This window comes from Diuraphis noxia, unplaced genomic scaffold (assembly GCF_037042655.1).
Source record: "Diuraphis noxia isolate RWA-SAM2 unplaced genomic scaffold, SU_Dnox_SAM2 contig0001, whole genome shotgun sequence".
NCBI lineage: Eukaryota > Metazoa > Arthropoda > Insecta > Hemiptera > Aphididae > Diuraphis > Diuraphis noxia.
Genome location: NW_028301711.1, coordinates 64,887,442 through 64,908,679, shown reverse-complemented (window position 1 = coordinate 64,908,679; position 21,238 = coordinate 64,887,442). Strand labels below are relative to the sequence as shown.

Genomic DNA, 21,238 nt, shown 5'->3' with positions numbered 1-21,238 from the left:
ATTATTTATATGAAATATCGAAAACATATTATCTCAATACCTATTATAATATCGTAATTAATATAAGTAATATAAATTAATTACGTACACAATAAAGATAACCCAAAAGCTTATGATAATTTTCATAATTTTTAATTTTTATTTGATATAACAAAAATTATAAATAAATAACCTAAACCACGTCGGCGATTCAGGTTTAAATGTATTGACAGCCGCCGCATCGTGTGATCTAGTGACGTCACGCATCTACCTCTCTTAGGCTCTATCGCCTCAGCAAATCAACATATAACAAATTTTAGTACAACTGTTAGTTATACTAATTAATTATATATCAATTGAAGTTTAAGTTCATTTTTTTTTTTTTTTTTATGGTACTTTAATAATAAAGTAAATACATGTATACTAGTATAAATTATAATTAATATCAGTCCATTTTTTTTTATTTTACAGTTTTTCTTATTACAAATATTATTATACTATATTACTAATTACTATAACTATATTACTAATCACATTACTTATTACTATAACAATTATTATTTACACAATTTTCCTTAAGCATAATTAAAATAACTAACACTAATATTTTATTATTTACAAATAAATATACTACTTAAAATTAATTTTTAATTTTAATTATTTTGACCATGAATAGCATTTTGAATAAACATATCAATGTCAAATGAGGCAACATTCACATCGATAAGTCTTTGGATGGTTAGTTCATGCAAAATCAGCTGCCTGAACGACATCATGTGGTCCTGAGTAAAGTTAAATACTGCGCCTCTAGTCAAATATTCGGCGAAGACACACAAAAACACACCACAATCCTTTCCATTATCTTGACCTGGACATTCGACCGACAAACGTTTCCATCCAGTTTCGTTTGGAAGCGTTGAATTCAATTTATGCAAATGTTCTTCTTTTAAGTACTTCAATATTTTATCCATAAAGGTAGCTGGTTTTATCACATCCTTTAGGCTGTCGTAATAGAAAATTTGTTCTGTTTCCATATTGACATAAATGAGTGCCCAGTGGCGAAATCGCCCCTTATTACCAACAATGTTAATGGGTATTAGCAGTTTAGATTTGTTGAATATATTGACTTTTTTTGTCCAAGTTTTCACACCGTTAAAACCTGCTGTACAGTATTTGTTGAAAAAAAAAGTATCGAACGCATAGACTTCCGGATTCCTCCTCATTATCAGTTTTAGGTAACGATTAATAACTTCATCAGTGAGATAAAACTGCCTCTCAAGAATCACTAAAATCATAAAATATATTTGTTAGGTAAACAATAGAGTTTTTTTAATTTTATATTTGTTAAAACTAATGGCAGTAAGTAATAACATAAAAATAAGGTACCTAGGTAATATTTATAACTCTTGTGAGATCAGACTAATTTCTGATTTTTTATTCAAGTACTAAACAAACATGAGAATGAAGATTATGCCATGTAGTGACTTTTACTCAATAAACCAAGTCCCAGCTTTAAGATAATAAAAACATGAGGACAAAATGTGCAGATAACTGTTATGTAAAAGATCTGTTTTATACGCTTTAGAATGATTTCTATACATTGAGAACTGACCAAACGTTACCAAAAGGAAATTTGAGTTTTCCTATATAAAAGTACTCCTAACTGCTTACTAAACAGACCCCTAAACAATAGGTACTTAATAATCAGTTACATGTTTCATAGTTAAGTAACTTGGTTACAACTGACATTTCTAACTTATAACAATATTACATCATTTGCCAGTAACATTAAAATGTAACAACATAGTTTCAAATTTTGGACTGTAATTTTTTCTCACCTATAGCTTAATGAAACATAATGTTTTTATATTATATGCTTAACTAGCTGATCTCCATGTACTTAGTTGCCCGTTAAAAATACCAGCTCTATATGATTCAAAATTGGTGTTTAATTTGTCGTTTAACATCAAGCATAGTCATGTTCAAAATTTACCATGACAAATTCCCGAGGATTTTCCCTATCTTAATATCCATTTAAGGTAATTAACACAATCATATAAAATACAGGACTAAAATTATATATTCAATCATAATATTTTATCGCATTTTTAGCTTTGTAAAGGTGATACAATTTTTAATTGTAACCTTATAACATTATTAATAATTATTTGTCCATGCATTTATAAATTGTATAACCAATAGCAACCATATAATAAACAAAAATATATTTAATATTATTATTATTATATTAATTATTAAATATATAAAAATCCCAAATTTGCAATAAAAAATTTAAGGGCCAATTATCAAGATAAAATATAGTCTGTAAATTCATGGGACTGTATAGCTTTCTGATGGTAAAAAATTTTTAAAGTCAGTTAGATAGATCAAGAGGTTAAATCATTCAAACAAACATTTTTTCTTCTTTATATTATTATAACCTTTTTAAACCTGGCAGAGTTCGAATTTAAAAAAAACTTTCTTAGTGAGAGCCTATATACTAAAACAACAAAACTGCTGTCTAAACTTCATACTGATACCTTCAGCAGAGCTGGATAGGCGATTATGAATCACTCAGCACAAGTAATTTTATATTTATTTATAGATGTCCTAGCTAAGAGGTTACCAATTAGATTTTTGGTGGACTAAATTAAGTTTTGGAATATTTATATTTTTATAATGTGAAATATTAAAAATCAAATAACTTTAGAACAACAGTTGGAAATTAGTGGACCACGGTCAAAATCTGGACTGTGAAAGCCAAACAACTAGACTGTTAGCGTACCTTACAATTTTTTTTTTCATATAAGTATAACAAAAATATGAGGATTTGACAAAAACTTGTACTCTGGACATAAATTATTTATTATTTCAAATTTTTGGACTCCAATAAAAACTGTATTAAACAATATAGATATGAAAAAGAAAAGATATATTATAATATTTGTAAATATACAAATTCAAATAAACATGGTATAGTATTTTCAAGAAAAATTAAATCTTATAAAATCTATAACATTTATGTTTAAATTTATTTTAATCATTGATCATTATCTACTATAATTAAAAATGTACCAGAAAATGACAAGAATATTAACTAAGGCATCTAGGTGTATTTTATTGATATTTTTAACTTTAAGTAAGTTATTACCATTATTAAACTGTTTATGGTTTTGTTTGTAGATTTTAAAACGATCATGACTTACTTAAAAATAATATTAAATAAATCCTCCAAGATGCTCAAAGATAATATAATTAATATTCTTATATTTAAAATTATAGAGTAAACACATTCTATAGTGAATGTAAAATCTGGTATGATGTATGTTTGTAAGACGAAAAAAACAAATGTCCATGTGGTGTCAAAACAGTTAATTTATGTTAAACAAAAATATCTTTTGTAAAACTTCATTAAAAATATTTTAATAACAAAAATAAACAAATTCTATATATAAAAATAATAAAATAAAAATTTTGTTTATCGTCCTCAATATTTAGTTAAGATTTGGAATTAAAAAGTTTATTAATATTATATTATAACATAAGAAGTAAATACAATTTTTATTTATTATTAAGCACTATAAATCAATGATGTCCAATGTTACACACAATTCACCAATTTTTTTAACTTATCAATGCTACATTCTACATTTTTTTTTTTTAATTAATTTGTATTTATACTATTCAATTCATCAGTATTCAGAAAGATTGAATAAAAATGATTAAAAACATTTTTGTCTAAATACACCCTAAGTAGCCTAAGTCTCACTCCATTTTACATGTATTTTTAATTAATTTTAAATTTCGTGTTATTTATTATATCCATATTACAGTAAAACCACGCCAAGATGGAATCACTTAGGACCGTCCAATATTTCTGTCTAAACGGAATTTCTGACTCGAAGAGGGGCTCACATTTGTTTTGTATTTGAATCGGCACCAAAGAAATTGTTTGTATTATCAGGGTTTTTGTCTTACCGAAGTTTTATTGTATTTTATTAGATAATACATAAACTTAAATTATTTATGTTTTTAGAGCCCACAAAATTTCAAACTTAATTTACACAATTTTTAATAGCCAAATGTCCTATTTTATCGAAATAATGGCAGTCATCGTGTCAGATGGGCATTGTTCATTTGTCTATTTTAAATTTTAATAGATTAAAAAAGGATAGGGAATTTGTGAATTTCGACTAGAAGAGAATCCACATGGACTAAAATAACTTATACCTCCAAACAAATTATAATTAAATAAAAATAAAACTAATTATACCTTGAGACATGATAATTCGTAGAAATTAAGGATTGGAGTAAGTAAGTTTGACTATACAACAGCAGCGACCTAAAAAAAAAATCAGTCAAAAGTTTTATAATACATGAAAAAAAGAAATTATTACAAATAACTTACAATTTTATTCCAGTAATGAACCACAATGTGTGAAATTGTTCTGACTGTTGTAACCAAGCATCAAATTTTCTGTGAACAATTTTTATAACTCAGTTTATTTTTTTATAAATATAAATATATTTTTTTCCGTTAAGTTAAAATGCTAGAGAATTCAATACAAGGATCATTATAAATAGACCATACTATAACCAAAAAATTTAAAAATTATAAGATCGTAGATTTTTCATAAAAATTTAAATATATTTTATGATTAAATTGACACAAAATTAAGTTATTCTGTTTTAACTATAAAAATATTATTTTATCGTTTAACCACTATTAAATTGCAATAACCACACTCTGTCTCTTATTATAATATAAGGGGTAGCCTCAGACGGCAACCGATTTTCCTTCGGTTTGGTCAGATAGCACCTAATAATAAAAATCTGTTTTCATTATCAGTTTTTATTTTCTACGATGAACAGCGTTGAAAAAATTGCCTCATCATGTATTCATGTTAATGTTAGGAAAATGAAAAATAATAAATAAATAGGATATTAAATTGATTAAGTGAAGCTCCTGTAAATGCGGCACTCAGATAGAAAAATAACTAACTAATTAACCGTTGTTAAAAAATATTTCAATAACTACCTGTTAACTACCTATTATACTATATAATGATTATAATGTTCCTTGATGTATTAATAATGCATTATTTTTAACTTATTTTCATTAACTTTTACTTGTCGATGGTCAAGCCTGGAGGTGATTATTGATACAGGTGTTAGATTATAATAAATGTATTGTAAATCGTAAATCGTAAATCGTCATCCGATAAAGTAACTGCAACTTTAGAAATTGTCCCAGAAATCATAGAATATAATAAAGATATAACCTGAAGTCCGAATCTCAGAGAAATAGGAAATATTTTTTAAAAGAAAAATTAGATACGCGTTTACAAATTTACCTTAGTTGCGATTATTGCAACACGTATTTTAAATTTTTAATATGATAATTTTTTTAGGCTGGTAGTGGATACAAATTTTTTTCTAATCGATTTTCGTAGTTTTATGTATTGCTATAATAGTAACGCTAATCGGTAATCGGAAAAAAAATCCACAGACTAAAATATTACTCACAACCTCATTCACAAATATTTTTTAAACGATAATTGGTATCTATAATTACCGCATTATTAATATTTAATTACAAATACGTATATTATATTATATTATACTATATTATTATATTATATCATTCAATAAATTAATATAGTTGTTAGAAAAACAAAGTTTATAGTTTTTATTAAAAAATTATATTTTTAAATATTTTTTATCCTTATAATTTTAACTTAAAGTATCTATAAAAAATACCGAGTACCTAGTACCTATGTCCCATAGAGTATTTTAAATTTTTTTTCAAACACTTATGAGAAACCTTGTTTTAAATTTGCAATACTTAGGTATAGAAATTGAAAATTTTTTGCAGTTTTAGAAAATGTTTGTAATTGTTGGTATTAATTATTTTTGTTTTCCGTTATAATTACATATAAAAATGTCAACAGTTTTTTGTCTAATATATAAAGTCATAATCATGACGTTTGATTTATAAATAGCTCTGAAATATTTAAAATATTTTGAAAATGTTATCATGCATTCATACATAGAAAACATCATATAAACATTTGTTGAAAATTTCAAAAAACTACAAACAATTATATTATTATATGTTTTTACTGCGAATAGGTGCCTACGTTTAATGATTATTGTTTGATAATTATTATCTATCGGGGGATTTTTTTCCCACAATTCGGCTGATCAACAATAAATACAAAAATTTTTTTATTAAATTACCAACAAAGTGGTAGCATGCTACATTTCTACTAAATATGTTTGCGCAGTAGTATGATAGATATTCAAAAACAAATAATACATATTAGACACAACACTACATACAGGTAATAATTTGTAATTATAAAATTATTATATTATTATTATAACTGTTATCATTATTATTTTTGAAAATAATATTGTAACAATTTTATAGTAACTTTTTTACATCTTTTTTTCTTCTAGAGAAAAATATCTAGTAACATCCCACTTATATCCGGTAATTTTAAATCTTTTATTTACACTTATATCATTAAGAAAAAATGTTGGGGAAATTAAAGTTTTGAAAGTTAGGATATGCTTATAGATTTTTCGGTTGCGCGTATGCATACTTGTATGGATTCTCTACCATTGCTATGCACTTAAGATGTCGAAAAATTCTTCAAGTGAGCAATGTAATTTTCTCTCGTCAATTCCTAAGTGTAGCTTATATAAACATCAAGTGATAAGGGTTTAAATTTATAAATAATAGGTAAATATGCTGATTATAACAAATGTTTTGAATTTACACGGAACGACTAGTTATTGATTGTCTGCATGTATCTATTTCTCATGAAAATTTATTGAAAGATCAAAATAAATTCGCCTTCTTGGAAACCACTGAACAAGAGCGTTTGTGCGCATGCGTAAAAATGAAAAATTGCAAAAGTGGGGGTTATCGTTGAGCTATCTGACTCGGTTAGCGACGCGACGGCCGATCATACTTTTGTTTTATGTAATTTTTTGATAAGTATCGTTGCAACCGTATACTGCGTTATCGGGTCATTGACCACAACAAACTCGTAACTGGGTGGTAGGTTTTTTAATTAACAGTTTCTTTATTTCTTCTTTTGTGATTTATTTAAAATTAATGTAATTCATGATAAAGTAACAGTAACTTTAGAAATATAATAGCAAAAGACATTACATTTGTTCAAAGAATAATGAAGAAAATATTTGGAGTCTAGACCTATGCAAACACACGAACACTTATGAGGAACATTTTCAAGAAGAGAACTTCGGTAAGTTTGCTGTGCTTGTGCGTGAAAAATTTGAAATTTGGAAAGGTTAGAATCCATAAAAATATAAAATAATAACTTCCTCATTTTTTTCTTCATCTGCATACTACTTAACGTTAGAATACATGTTTCAAAATTTAAATAAAAAACGCAATGTAGGAAATTTAAACGAAGCTGTACCGAATAATTCCAAAGTCTGAGTCAGATACTGATCAGTATAATATCGTGTACCACATGTGTAATTTATCGAACGCTTAATATTGAACAGATACATATAGTACCTAATCTATTTTACCATTTTTTTCATAGAAAATCCCGATTAAAACACGAAGATCTTAGTGTGCAACATACACTTCAAATGCGCATTATAATATTTCAATTTTACAACAATTGTTAGTTGTTACTATTACTCTATTTTAGTACAACCTCTTTGACTCAAGCATAGTATGACCCATCCTCTCCGGGTGTTATGATTAGTGTCATGTCTATGACTACAGTTCTACTCTAGCTTATGGCTACCATTTGTAACCATTTGCCAATGCGACACAATTAATACATGACGGAAATAGAATATCTGTGTTCTCTCGATCTGTTTTTTACGATATTCTAATTTTTAAATGAGTTATGCGTATTTAGAATATTAATATTTTAAAATTCTCATAAATCCACAATTTAAAAAAAAAATGGTCGGTCATCCCCACCAACGTGTGTCAAGAATATATCAAACGACTGACTACTTTTTGGTGTCTAGAAATCGATGATATTTATATGAATTATAATCTAATGCAGAGGTTTCCAAACAGTTTTTTCCTTGGCGACACATTATTATAAGCAGGGAAATTACATTGTAAATTAGCCGAGACGGTTGACTATGGCCAGATTGAAGGGACTCAAGGAAATTTTGTTACAACGTCACAACGACAATTGCTGTTGAACTCCGTTGGTTTAAAAAATTAAAGTGAATTTTCCTCTTATAAAATTTAAAGGTAAGATAATTGTCTGGTCAATGCCATTTGCTTTTTATTTTACTTACATTTTAGAGTGAGTTGTAAGTTTTTTAAAACTCTAATTGTTTGTTTATCTTAAGATACTCATAATAACTCGGTTACCATTGCATAGATAATAATCTAATTTTTAAATATTATAAGAGGCCAATTCACTCTAACAGAACTAAACGTGATCTGCTGACCATAACTGGAGTAAACAAGTGTGTAACGTCAGGTTGGTACACCCGTTCGATTTTATTTATCTGATCAAGTATCAAATGTTAATGTATACTGTTCTGTATTATTGGCCATTATAGTCGCGGACTCGCGATATATTTCACTCATTAAATATTGTCTAAAAATATGTTTTAAAATATTCTTAAGAAAATTCAAAAACGTGCACTTGAAAAAATAATTTATTACTCACAATATGCACGAATTATTTATGACCATTACGCAAGAGTCGAGTGGTTTATCAAATAAAATCGAAATTAAGAATTGCTCAATACATATTATTATGTTATTGAATCAATAATCAGTAATTCTCAAAAAGTATCCAAATGAGAAAACCCTATTTGCACAAAGAGTGGGATCTGACACGGTTATTTTTTGTCTTTGTATAACACAGGCGAGAAATAGGATTTTAGAAACCCTGCATCATTATGGCCTATTTGCAATTGGTCAATAATATGTACAATAATTATTTTAAATGAGTGCTTAATTGTGTTTGATATTCCCGCCTATTGAATGAACAAGTTGGTTTAATATTTAAAATTTAATTACTAAGTTAGACAGTTGTAATAGGATTTTGGATTATATTTTTATCATTTAAAAACATAGATTTTTTTTTATGTTAAAGAATGATTTCAGTATCTATGGCTTCAGTATCTAAGTGATTATCACTTACTTAACTAATTAAAATATTATCAACGGATATTTAATTAACATAATATCTAATGGATTAATGTTAAGTTAATAGTTGGTATTTGTTAAGTTTATTTTAAACTTAAATTTATATTTTAAAATTTAATTGAAAAAAACATCTAACTTGCTCAGCTTTGGCTACAATAGATAAATCATAATGAATATACAATATACAATAATGTACAAATTTTATTAAATCAATGACAAATTAATAAAATTTAAAATGTCGATTTAAAATTAGAAATTTAATTTTTTAGTATATGTACGGGTTTTTATTAAGTCGTTAATAAAAAAAAACATTTATAATGGTTAGAGGAAATAAAAATTGAAGCCTGGAGCCTTACATGTCACTTTCTTAAATAAAGATGATACAATCAAATATGTTTGTTGTCTAATGTTTTACAAAAAAAATCAATATATTATTGTTATATTGTATTATCTAAATTTGATTATTTTTAATGTGCTATCAATATACATCATTTATCAGGTAAACAATACAATAATGATAATTATCAAATGACCATAATTATATTATAAAAATAAGAAAAAAGGATAAATAAGAACCAATAGCTAAACGGATACATATCGAACAGAGGGTTGGTAAAAATATAATTATTTATATCACAATAAAACAATTAGAAATGATTTCTGAAATTTTCTCTCCACGTATATTGTAATGCGCTTTAGGCAATAATACATATATTATTAATCGAAAAAGAAAAAAATTATAAGGCAAAAACAGCTGTAAAAACTTGTAGCAAGTTAATTAATATTATAAGAAAAAAATGAACTGTTTGTAAATAACATTATTACTTTAGAATTTAAAATTTTCACATTAGACAAATTACTATATCAAATTCAAACATCAATAATAATTGATATCATACATTATACAGTGCGGTATGAAACTATGAAGAAAAAATAATTAGTTTAGAAAATTTACCACTCGAGTGCTAGTAATTCTTATTAACCAGTAACCACACTATGGTTTTAACCACGGACAAAGAAATTATATATTATAATAGAGAATAGAATGAACAGATTTAAAATAAAATGGTCGGCGGACTTCTAGCGCCTCCAGTGGTTATAATTGGCGTTTATTTCGTAAACTTTCTAATATCTTTGTATTGCCCATGTCCTTTTGATGACTCGTGGTTGTTTAAATTTAATAATATATTATGTATAAATTATTTGTTATAAATCTGTGATAAGGCAACTTAAATGATTGTGTCACTGATCCTAGGAATAAGCTGATGAGAGATCGTGATGGAAACGTGATCGCGCACCAATCAGCTTTAAGTTACAAAAGTGTTATGCCACGTCATCAGTGTTCGAGCTGACACAGTATTGCCCAAATCGGCATTTCGACTAGAGGTTTTACTATTTTAACATAATTTTTACCAATTTTAATCTAATAAATTAATTCATGAAATTTGAATTCTGTATAGTCGAACAAAAAGTTCCCTTCAACAGTCAATCAACAAACACAAGTCACAGAATGATATATTTGGAGTGCATTGATTAAGTTACTCCAAATAGGAAATGGATTTTTAAAACATGTGGTAAGTGAACCAATTATACAAATATAGTATTTAGCAGTAGAATTAAATAATAATATCACTGAGGTAAAATTAAATCTGAGGCCAGTGTGCAAAATGTATTTGTGGTCTCAAATTAATAAAATAATTTGTATGTTCTAAGTGAAGGGTTCATTCTAAGATTAGTGTATTGGTTTTACAAATATGATGGGTTTGTGTGTATGATTAATACCTACATAATGTTTTCAACTTTGAGGGTGGTTTCTAGACAGAAAATTGGATTTTGTTGGTACTTTTCAGAGTAACACTTAAAATTTTTCAAGTATAGAAAATATTTAATCTAAAATTAGATGTAACTGAATAGCAAACAATAACAAATACTTTAAACGACTTTTTCCTCCTAAAATGTAGAAAAAAAAATGTCTGAAAATTGTGAACCCGTCATGGATCACTGCAAACTTCTCACCATTGGTATTGACTGAGCGTCGTCTTCACCCCATTATTTTTTGTAATGTAAATTTTTAATTATCAGAACAGCTGCTTACATTTTTTTTTGTTAACAAAGGACATTTTTAGTTTATAATTTCAAGTGAATTGATCTGTTATAAAAATTAAAAGCAAGTTTATTATCTAGGGCATCTCATGGGCTTTTTATTATATTTTAAATTTAAAACGAGTTATTAAAATTGTAAATCGTTTGTATATATCAAAAACTCATAACTCACATTAAAATTAAAATATATTAAAAAGCCCATAGCATTTGCTATGCTACACACTTGACAACGTGAGAGTGTGGAGTCCTCTTAAAAACAAAATTTTTTTTTACAATTCACACATTTTAAGACAAACTCACAGGTAAAATAACAAGTTCTCTTATTTTGTAATTAATTATTATTTTATGTTTACTATGAATTGTAATTATAAATAGTTGACAATTTCACCAAGAGTTATATTTTATCATTTCATATACAATATACAATTTTCAAAATTTCTTATCTCATCGAAATATTTTCAATTTTTTTTTTTTAGTTTTATTCTAATCAATATATTTATTTTTTCATGGATCGGATAATGTTTATAATTTTAATACAAAATTCCTTATAAATTTTGTTTCTAAGAGTAAAACTATAAAAGATACATGGGAATAATTGTTTTTAATCCTTTCAAATTTAACCCGTCATTGGTATCGTGGTGAGCGCAGCGCTCACCTCGTTAGTATTTTAAAAACCATTTTTTTTATTGTTTACTTGATTCATTTATTACTATTTCAACCTTCAATCAATGTGTGTCCAAATATACTTTTGTAAATATTATAATTTTATAAATATTTCTTGATAAGATATCAGCGTTTGCAATGTTAGCATTATAATTTATTCTGTGGCATTATCCATAATGTGAAAGTTATACTCACCCATTAGTATCAACGTAATATTTTTTTTTTAAAATGAACAATGAATAATAATTATTGTATTATTATAATATTATGTATAAAAAATGATAAAACATGATTTAAAAAAATATTTATCGAAAGACCTATGTTTATGAGAAACGTCTTAACGTATTGTAGTTTTTAATTTTTTTAGGCTAAAATATTTATAATTTAGAAAAATTGCATATTTTTAATAAAAAAAAATAAGAACATAAATAATTTGGTGTTGGTTTCAATTTTCAATTTTGATTATTTCATGAATAATGATTAAAAAACGAGGTGAGCGCGGCGCTCACTTGATACCAATGGCGGGACGTTGCATAACGATACCAATGACGGGTTAAATATTGTCACTAAAAGTTGAATGTAATTTTGCTGTTCAAAATTTATAAAATATTAAATTTTTATAGCTAAGATTACAAAATTTCATACAAGGTTTCTCATAATCAGCAAATACTGTAACAAAAAAACCTTAAATATAATCTTTATGTATAAACAGTATTTTAATTTTTTAGACATTGAGATAAATTTGCAAGAAATTAAAATCTTAAGGATTAAAGTTATTTTGTTTTAGGTTATTTAAAAAATCATTTGTGGGTACTTGGAACTTAAAATTAATGTATGAAATTTTTTTATCAATATAGGGAACATTTTTTTTTTTTTGGAGACAAAATGTTGAACATTACATCTCAGATGCTTTAAGATAAATTAATTAGGCTTTAATATGAATGACTAGCATAAATACCAAAATAATGTTCACTTATTATCCCTCATATAATCTTAATAATGTCGATATTGTTATAGATTTTATCATAATATTTATAAAACATAACCCATATTATATTATAAGAATGGTCTTTCTATGTTAAACAGCAGATGCAAAGGAAAAATGTAGTCTTTAATTATAAAAGTACTGTAATTTATAACACCTAATTAATAAATTGTCTGTTATATAAATTAATAAAAACTGAATGTTGTTTAATTTTAGCACCAAAATCAGACATATAATAAATATAATAAATATAAATATTTATAAGCTAGATTTATAATATAGTTAAGAATTTATGTATAAGTAATTATATATGAATTTTACTTCATTGTAAATGTCAAGTTTTCATAGTTTATACCAGTAGCGCTGATCACCTAATTTATCTATGACATAGCAATAGGTCACATACTCATAGTACATCTTTTAGATAGGAGTGGGGGGCTACTGTAAGACACTGCATCCAGAATACAAACTTAATATAAACTTAAAAATATATGATTTTTACACATTAAATAACTTAATTTAAGATGCTATGATTTGCATCTGATACTTAAATTATAAAAACGGGACAATAATGATGGGGGCGACTCTTGATGTACGATCTCGTATTGTATTGTATGCAATTCGCCGCCGTTAATTCTACTAAAAAAATTTTTAAGGTTATATGTAATAGTATAATGTATACATACAGTATTAAAAATATTTAAATTAAATAGTGTTTACTTTGTAGATTTATAAAATAATGACACTTTTAGAGTTAACCGTATTATTAATATTAACACAAATATTAAATCAACGTTTTCATTTTGTTATCCGACAAATTACGTCTACAAAATAAGATTGAGTGTTTCCATTGCAATAATAAAAGAATAGGTATGCCACAAATATCAAATAATTTCATAAAACATACAAAAAATGTTTGATTTACAGACATCAGAGCATTTAATTATAAAACTAACATACTATTTAATCATATTAAGCATCCCGAATTCATAAAATCTATCAACCAACTAAGATTTAGTTACAAATAACTTAAAATCTATAATATTGCATATATTTTGTATAAATATTTAGTTTCTAACACCCAAATGTGTATAGTACATAATATTTCAGATAAACCGACTGTTCACAAAGTTTATTGTATGGATACATATTTTGAACTTATTCTAAGATTATATTAATATTTTAAACGTATAAGTGCATACATATTTTTTTAAAGCTTACACATACAGCGATATTATTAGATATGAGTGCAGTGAAAAATCTTAAACTTATAAAAATAAACTAATACACTATATGGAAGATAATAGAAAAAAGTGAAATATTTAACAAATATTTTAGAAATAATTATAAAATAAAAGCCTAACATATATTGTAAAAATATTATTCTTATTATCTGATTTGCGTTGAAACACTTCTCTGATTGTCTACACTATAAAGGAAATTAGCATATTTTAAGTTTAGTGCTGCAAGTGCAGTTTAACCCTGCAGCTATTGACTCTACTAATAATAATCATAAAAATAATAAATATAAAGAAATGAAAAGAATTGCTGAAGACAAGTCAAAAAAAAAAAAAAAAAAAAATTAACCTCATTAGATTAAATAAAAAGATTCTTGCATTTTGAATGTTGCTATTGATGTCCGGAAAGAATTTTTAGATTTTTTATCAAAAATTGGGATAGAAAACTTAATGAAGATAAGACTGTCAAGGCTGTTACACCAGATTTTTTGAAAAACAATTAAATCCTAAGTATAATGGATCTCAATCATCAGAAAAAGAATCTGATTTAATGTTTCAGTATCTCTACTATTTAAAGTCAAACAAGGTTGAGCACATTCAAAATAATTTTGAACCCTAGTTTGTTCATACAATGCATAAAATATATTTTTAATTTTAATTATATTTAAAACTTATGTTATGTAATTTTACAAATTCATATAATGATGCATCACCTATTCATAGCAAAAAAGTTATCCTATTTTTTTTAAACTCAAGTTATATGTGTAGTGATTTGAATATGATTATGTGATAATGATTTGTATAACCTTAAAATATTGTAACATATAAAAATTTAGTTAATCCTTTTAAGGAAACGTCTGCGTAATGCTGTATACCAAAATACAACAATATGGAAACTTATAATTGACTTATCAGTTTAAGTTATTTTTATTTTTTCAATATTTAAATAGCCAGTTATATATGGTTGAAAAAAAAATTTAATTTTAATGCAATATTAATGCATCATCAAATTCTTATTATATATTTAAGTAATTTTGATTTGATTAAAAATAAAAATGATAATAATTTATTTAAAATATATATATATACCTATATAGTATATATAGCCTCGAATTAAAGACTAAATGTTAATATGTATGTAAGTACTACTTTTGTACATATTTTCTGAATAATACCAGTGAAATTTTTCTATAATTGCGTTCATCTTGTAATTTTTGTTTTTGTAATTAAATTTAATAATTATGTTTATTAATATAGATAAAAACTTTTAATTAAAAAAAAAATAATTAAGATTATGAAAACAAAAAAATAAAAAAAGTCAAGTTAAAGAATGAGAACTTACATAACATTAACTTTTTAACATGTTTGTATATTTTTTAAAAATGATATAAGGTATTATTATTATAAAAAGTATTTAAATAAAAAATGAATATAGATATGTAGCATCAAATTTTAAAAGTTAACTACTTTTCTTGATTTTTGTCGCTGCGATGTCATCACTAATATCATAATATCACCAATTGTCCAGCATGTTACAGTCAACTGATAAAAATCGTAATCTTATGATTTACTTTAGGTATGAATGTTAGTAACCAGTAACAAGATCAGAACAGTGATAACATGATAAGCAAAAACACAGCTTTCAGTGTTTCGTTTTAAATTCACAATACTTATTTATAGTTGTCACATAATAAACAATTTTTATGAGTTTTATTTAAATTTTACTACTTTTTAATAATAATTATATACACTAAAATAATGTATACATTTGTGAATTTTTTTAATTAAAATATAATTTTTAACGCATAAAACATATTAATAAAAAAAAATATTGTTTTTAATGTTTTATAAGTACAAAGTTTTGAATTAAATATGAGTTTGTAACATGTTTTAAATGTCTGATTAAAACCAATTCATTTTAACATAACAATCTTACTCTTAGGTATATGAGACAAAGTATGGTATATATTTCAGGTCTTTCAAGACCTGAAGAAATCATTTTTGCAAATCAATAGATAAAATTGTTTTTGAAGCGCATATTTTTTTAGAATACTTGGCCGCTTACCTTCCAATTTGCACCTAAATTCTCTCCACACAACCTACAAAGTAGTTCTTACTGTTTAACTACAGTAGACAAGAACTGTTGGTATGGATGGATGCAAGATTCAATTTATGTCTGGAAGCCAATCGACACTGATGAATTGCAAACAGATTTCTGATGCACCGAATCTAGAACCGAGAGAAAATCATTAGAAATATGTTCAACCTTTTCATGGCAAATATTAGGTATTCAAATAATAATTCATCGTCATTGCCGAAGTCGATGCCACAGAAGTCTACTCGGACAACTAGCATTTTGGTCGGCGTCACATCGCACGTACAAAAAAACATTTCTCAGGAACTCGTGTCTCGATGGGGTGGCGGGGGTTGTCTCGAAAAATATTTTAATCGACACTGCCGAAACGTATAGCGCAAAGCTATAATACTTTCGGACAAAACGTTATCGTCAACATGGACATTGGATTGAACGCGTTTCAGACGATGGCGTATGCCGGCCGCACTTTTGGCGTAGGAACTTATAGCACGACATACGTCATAACAATCGTCGGTCGGGCAAGAGGTACACGCCATGTTCTCAGATGTATAAAAATCATGAAAATATGGTGTTTTTCAGATTGAACGCGGTTAATACGGAGATTTACGGACGTTTCAAGCCGATTCGTTAAAACGAGCGGTGACGCTGACCACCCCTAACGACTCGGACGCGGACGCAGCGTCCATGTTGGTGCGGACCGACAATGATAAATTGATGAACATAACAACGACAAATGAACGTCGTACGACCGTGAGAGTTACATCATCCAGTGCCGTTGTTTATACTTACGTACCAAAAAATAGGCGATCGTCAGACTGCTGTTCTCAAGGCGAGTGGGTCACAAATATAAAAAAATTCCGATTACCGTTCACGGACGACGTGTTTACAGCGCTGACGGGAATCGAAATGGCGTCAGTAATGTGTAAACAACTGGTCCTCGGACGTCGCAGCGGCACTGGCCTCAGTCCGACAGTGTGGCATGCTGATTCGGAGCTTCCCATTGGTCGACGAGTGACGTTCCGTTTGTATCGAACGTTACGAGTGAAACGCATCGGAACAACCCTATGGAGGTAAACGTAGTACGAGTGGAGGTTGTACAATATTGTAATACACGATGTATTGATATACCGTCGACAATCTGCAGTAGTTTGCTGCGTTCACAGAGTTTTCTCGACGATTGATCAGCAAATAATTGAACGAGAACATCGTCAAAAGTGTCCCTATAAGGTTAGGTTAGGTATACCTAAAGGTATACCTTTCTAGTACCTACTTCAGAAATAAAATTAGGTATTAAAAAAAAATAAAAAATAAAAAAATATTCAACGCAGAACAAAATTATTTTAACACTTGCTCAAATATTTAACAAGACTAACTAGCATAGGCTCGACCGGAATGTTTTAAGGGGCATATAATAACATAATTTCAAACGTATGTAGGTATATATAAATATTTAATTATGATAAAATGTTCGAGTAGATCTTTACAACTTGACGATTTTATTTGTCGTAATAGTAAAATAAAATTAGAAATATTTGTGTACCATTAAATCGATTTTATTGATTTATTCATTTAACAAAAACACTGTGCAAAGTAATATGTACTATGGTCTATGACTAGCGAGTTAGCTGGTTGGTTAGCTTAGTTAACTCGTTAACTGTAAAATTAGTTCAATCTGTAGCAGGAATGATTCGTCTAGAGTTTACACCTAAAATTATTTCAATTTTATCAACATTTGCTAATACCCCCGAAGAGATGTTAGTATCTGAGATAAAGCTTTTAAAATATTTACCCGCTACCGATGGTAAACCGAATAGTAACACTAATAATGAATCAAGTCATGAATGGCTAGAATATATGAAAGCAAATAATTACATAAAATCATTTAATGGATTTTTTACTCTACTGAAATTATTCAGTGTAATACCAGTTACAAGTTGTTCCTGTGAACGGGTATTTTCTAAATTAACAATAGTAAAAAATAAGTTAAGGAGTACTATACATCAAGGCCGACTTAATAGTTTATTATTAATGTTTACTGAACAAAAACTAACATCTATAGTATTAATATTGATAAATTCAAAATTAATGGAAATAGGAGAATTAATTTATAATTCTTAAAATATTGAATGTAATAACTAATAACACATTGTAATATATATAATATTATGTATGTACAATTTTTTGTTCATTAAACCAAGTTTTTTTTTTTAATTTTTAGGTATTGTGTTTTCTTCATAATATTTTATTTTTAAAAAAATATGTCTAGAATTAACTTATTAATGTTGAGTGCACGTACATTGTACGTCGTACAACTTGATTTTATATACTCAGTTTTTAATTTACAATTATAGTATAAATTAATGTGTTTTAAAAATATATATATATATATAAGGGCACTGTCCAAGTATTGGGGCATTAATTGTTACTAGGCTCTACCGGAAATTGAAGTCTGCGCACGCCTATGCTAACTAGCTATATATGTATCACCGTGGGCTAGAAGGAATTTGTTGTTTTATTAAGGATTACAGTAATTTAAGGCATTTAAAATCGCATAGATATTGTTATAATTTATAATATTTGATACAATTTTAAAAATAACTAAATTATTGGAAACGAACGGAATAACCGGTGCGATCGGCAATATAGTAACTGAAATGTACTGTTTGTTTTCGTTAGCATATTCATTATTCAATACAATTTAGTTTATTTTCTTTTTATATAAAATATGCTTGTAAATAGCACTTAAAACACAAAATAAAATATCGTATGTGACATTAAGGAAGTTTGAAACTATTTTGTGGTTGTGGTGTATCATTTATTAGTTTTAATTTGTGAAAAAAGAACATTAAAATTATTCTATATAGATAAGTAACTAACTATATCGTAAGAAGACTAGAACTATGTAGGAACCTACATGATAAATAATAATATTATATCTTAAACATATAAATATATAATTAGTCAGAGATGTTTCTGGCATGGAATGTAATGCTACTTTAAATAATGAAAGCACATCAATAATAATAATGTAATTTATAAATCATGAACAATAGTTTGACACACATAGTGGTAGCACATAACCATCCATGGGTGTTGATTTCAAATTTATAAAAAAATTATAAATCAGGCTCCAAATATTACGCGAACAAATTTATAATTCCGCTTTATGTGTATAAGACAGACGTACCCAACTAGAGTACCACGAACTTTAATCAGGGTTCCGTGTAATTATTTTAAATACCTATATTCTTAATTAAAAATATATATGGTTATTTTTCAATCTAATAATTTGTTTCATACAATATACTATGGATATGCTAATGCTACATATGTCTATTGTCATCTATACGTCTTATTACTTTTGTTTATACTTATATGGCACTTATCACTCATGCACAGCTAAATAAAACTAAGTAGACTATAGGATATCTCGGATTTTTAGAAAATGACTAAAAGTGCCGTGAGCCAAAAAGGAAGGGACACTCTAGTTTTTAATTCAAAGAGAAAATTGATAGTATTGGACACGGGCACTATTCTTGTAATAGCCCAAGTAGTCATATAATATGTAATGCTTCTAATTTAAACTTCAGTGATTTTTTTCTACAGGTAAGCGGTAAGGACTAGAATCAAGTTGGAGAATTCCAAAAATCAACATGGAAAATTCCCAGTAATTTTCAAAAGCAACAACGAGGATACCAAAGAAAGAAAATTAAGAAAAATCTGGAGTTTTGAAGCAAAATTAGTTTTCGAAAAAATTGAGTTTTTCTGTTCTAACTTGACATACTCATCAAAAACACGATAATAAAATTGTAAATTATTTTGTTTTAAAAAGTCCTGTTAATATCTACCTCAAAATTTAATACAAACCTAAAATGGATTTCCTTCTTTTAAAAAAAAAGGAATACAGTTCATCACTAAAAAATCAAATTAATTTATCATGAGCATTTGTGCTCATGGACGACGATTGAGACTTATTAGCACTGATGTAAATCCGCTTTAAGGTCGCCACAACACACCGTAACGCTGGAGGGAAAATTATTTTGCGTCACGGTGGAGGTAAATGTCCGACCGTGTTTTACAGTTACCTCCAACGCTACCACTCAGCAGTGTGTCCACCTTAGGCGTTCCAAATGAAGTTACATCCAAGACATTACGACTTAAAAAATAACGTTATTACTAAGCATCGAGCTGGAGGTAGGCGTCAGCCGCGTAATTTAGAGGGGATGAGTGTGATAGATCCTACAAAATTTTTAATTTACTGCTAACGTTTTACATTTGGTGGGTTAGGTTCCTAATTACGCTATTGGTAGGCACAAGTCGTAGGTATATGATTTATCTTCTTGGAAATCTTGATGCTTGTCCAGTTTAATTAGCATTCGGTGCTTATTGAACAGAACATTATCTAAACTTACAACCATAGGGCATAGAGAATTGTGTCTGATAAATGACAGTTGGAATGAGATATAAAGATGTGGGTTATGAATTTAAATACAATTGTTGTTTTTTTATTTATTGTACATTGGTACTTTGTACTTATCTAGAAGCTGTAAAATATACAGAGTACATTTACAGTAAAGGCAATATTTAAATTATTTTATATAATATTTTTAGTACTTTTACCTACCTGAAACAGGTACCTAACTTGCTGGTTAGAATAGCTGTATTGAAAATTTTAAAATATATTACTATATACTACTCGTGATTATTAATTTTTAACTGAAATAGTAAATAAAATATTTACATGGAGTTGTAGCCGCTGAGTACTACAGAATTTAAAACCACCAGTCAAGAAGCAATTCCTTACAATGATAAACAGAAAAAAAATTAAGCTATGAAATTAAAAACCAATTTCTTAATTATGATTGAATTATAAATATGTTGAATAGACAAAAAGCATTTACGCAGAATTATTTTTTCAATGTTTTTAAGCAATCGTAGAGTACCTAATCACCTATTACAAAAAAGGTTAGTGAATAATATTTTTGAGGGAACGGCATATCGAT

At 27.0% G+C, this 21,238-nt stretch overlaps 2 protein-coding genes across 5 annotated transcripts; one reads left to right on the top strand and one right to left on the bottom strand.

Moving 5' to 3' along the window:
* Positions 1-116: 116 nt before the first annotated feature.
* On the bottom strand, positions 117-17,171 carry LOC149061296 (sentrin-specific protease 1-like). 3 transcript variants are annotated; one of them, XM_089216701.1, is made up of 4 exons: positions 16,206-16,345; positions 4,388-4,456; positions 4,253-4,321; positions 117-1,264 (listed from the first exon to the last, which is right to left on the bottom strand). In XM_089216701.1, the coding sequence occupies exons 3-4, from the start codon at positions 4,260-4,262 to the stop codon at positions 633-635; spliced, it is 642 nt and encodes a 213-aa protein (XP_089072827.1). In that variant the 5' UTR covers positions 4,263-4,321; positions 4,388-4,456; positions 16,206-16,345; the 3' UTR covers positions 117-632. The 3 variants fall into 3 exon arrangements, 2 of the variants coding, with proteins under 2 accessions (XP_089072827.1, XP_089072828.1); XM_089216702.1 differs by lacking the exon at positions 16,206-16,345 and adding an exon at positions 6,588-6,845 and having other exon boundaries at positions 1,096-1,264; XR_016189582.1 differs by lacking the exons at positions 117-1,264; positions 4,253-4,321; positions 4,388-4,456 and adding exons at positions 13,079-13,541; positions 17,029-17,171 and having other exon boundaries at positions 16,206-16,369.
* Positions 6,986-20,935, top strand: LOC149061295 (uncharacterized). Of its 2 annotated transcripts, none has more exons than XM_089216704.1 (5): positions 6,986-7,256; positions 10,407-10,537; positions 10,612-10,725; positions 16,815-17,305; positions 19,842-20,066. In XM_089216704.1, the coding sequence occupies exons 4-5, from the start codon at positions 16,920-16,922 to the stop codon at positions 19,843-19,845; spliced, it is 390 nt and encodes a 129-aa protein (XP_089072830.1). In that variant the 5' UTR covers positions 6,986-7,256; positions 10,407-10,537; positions 10,612-10,725; positions 16,815-16,919; the 3' UTR covers positions 19,846-20,066. The 2 variants fall into 2 exon arrangements, 1 of the variants encoding a protein (XP_089072830.1); XR_016189588.1 differs by lacking the exon at positions 16,815-17,305 and adding an exon at positions 20,630-20,935 and having other exon boundaries at positions 7,011-7,256; positions 19,842-20,429.
* The last annotated feature ends 303 nt before the right edge of the window (positions 20,936-21,238 follow it).

Bases quoted from the DNA above. Each gene is read 5' to 3' on its own strand.
- LOC149061295 (XM_089216704.1), top strand. From the start codon at position 16,920: ATGTTGGTGCGGACCGACAATGATAAATTGATGAACATAACAACGACA.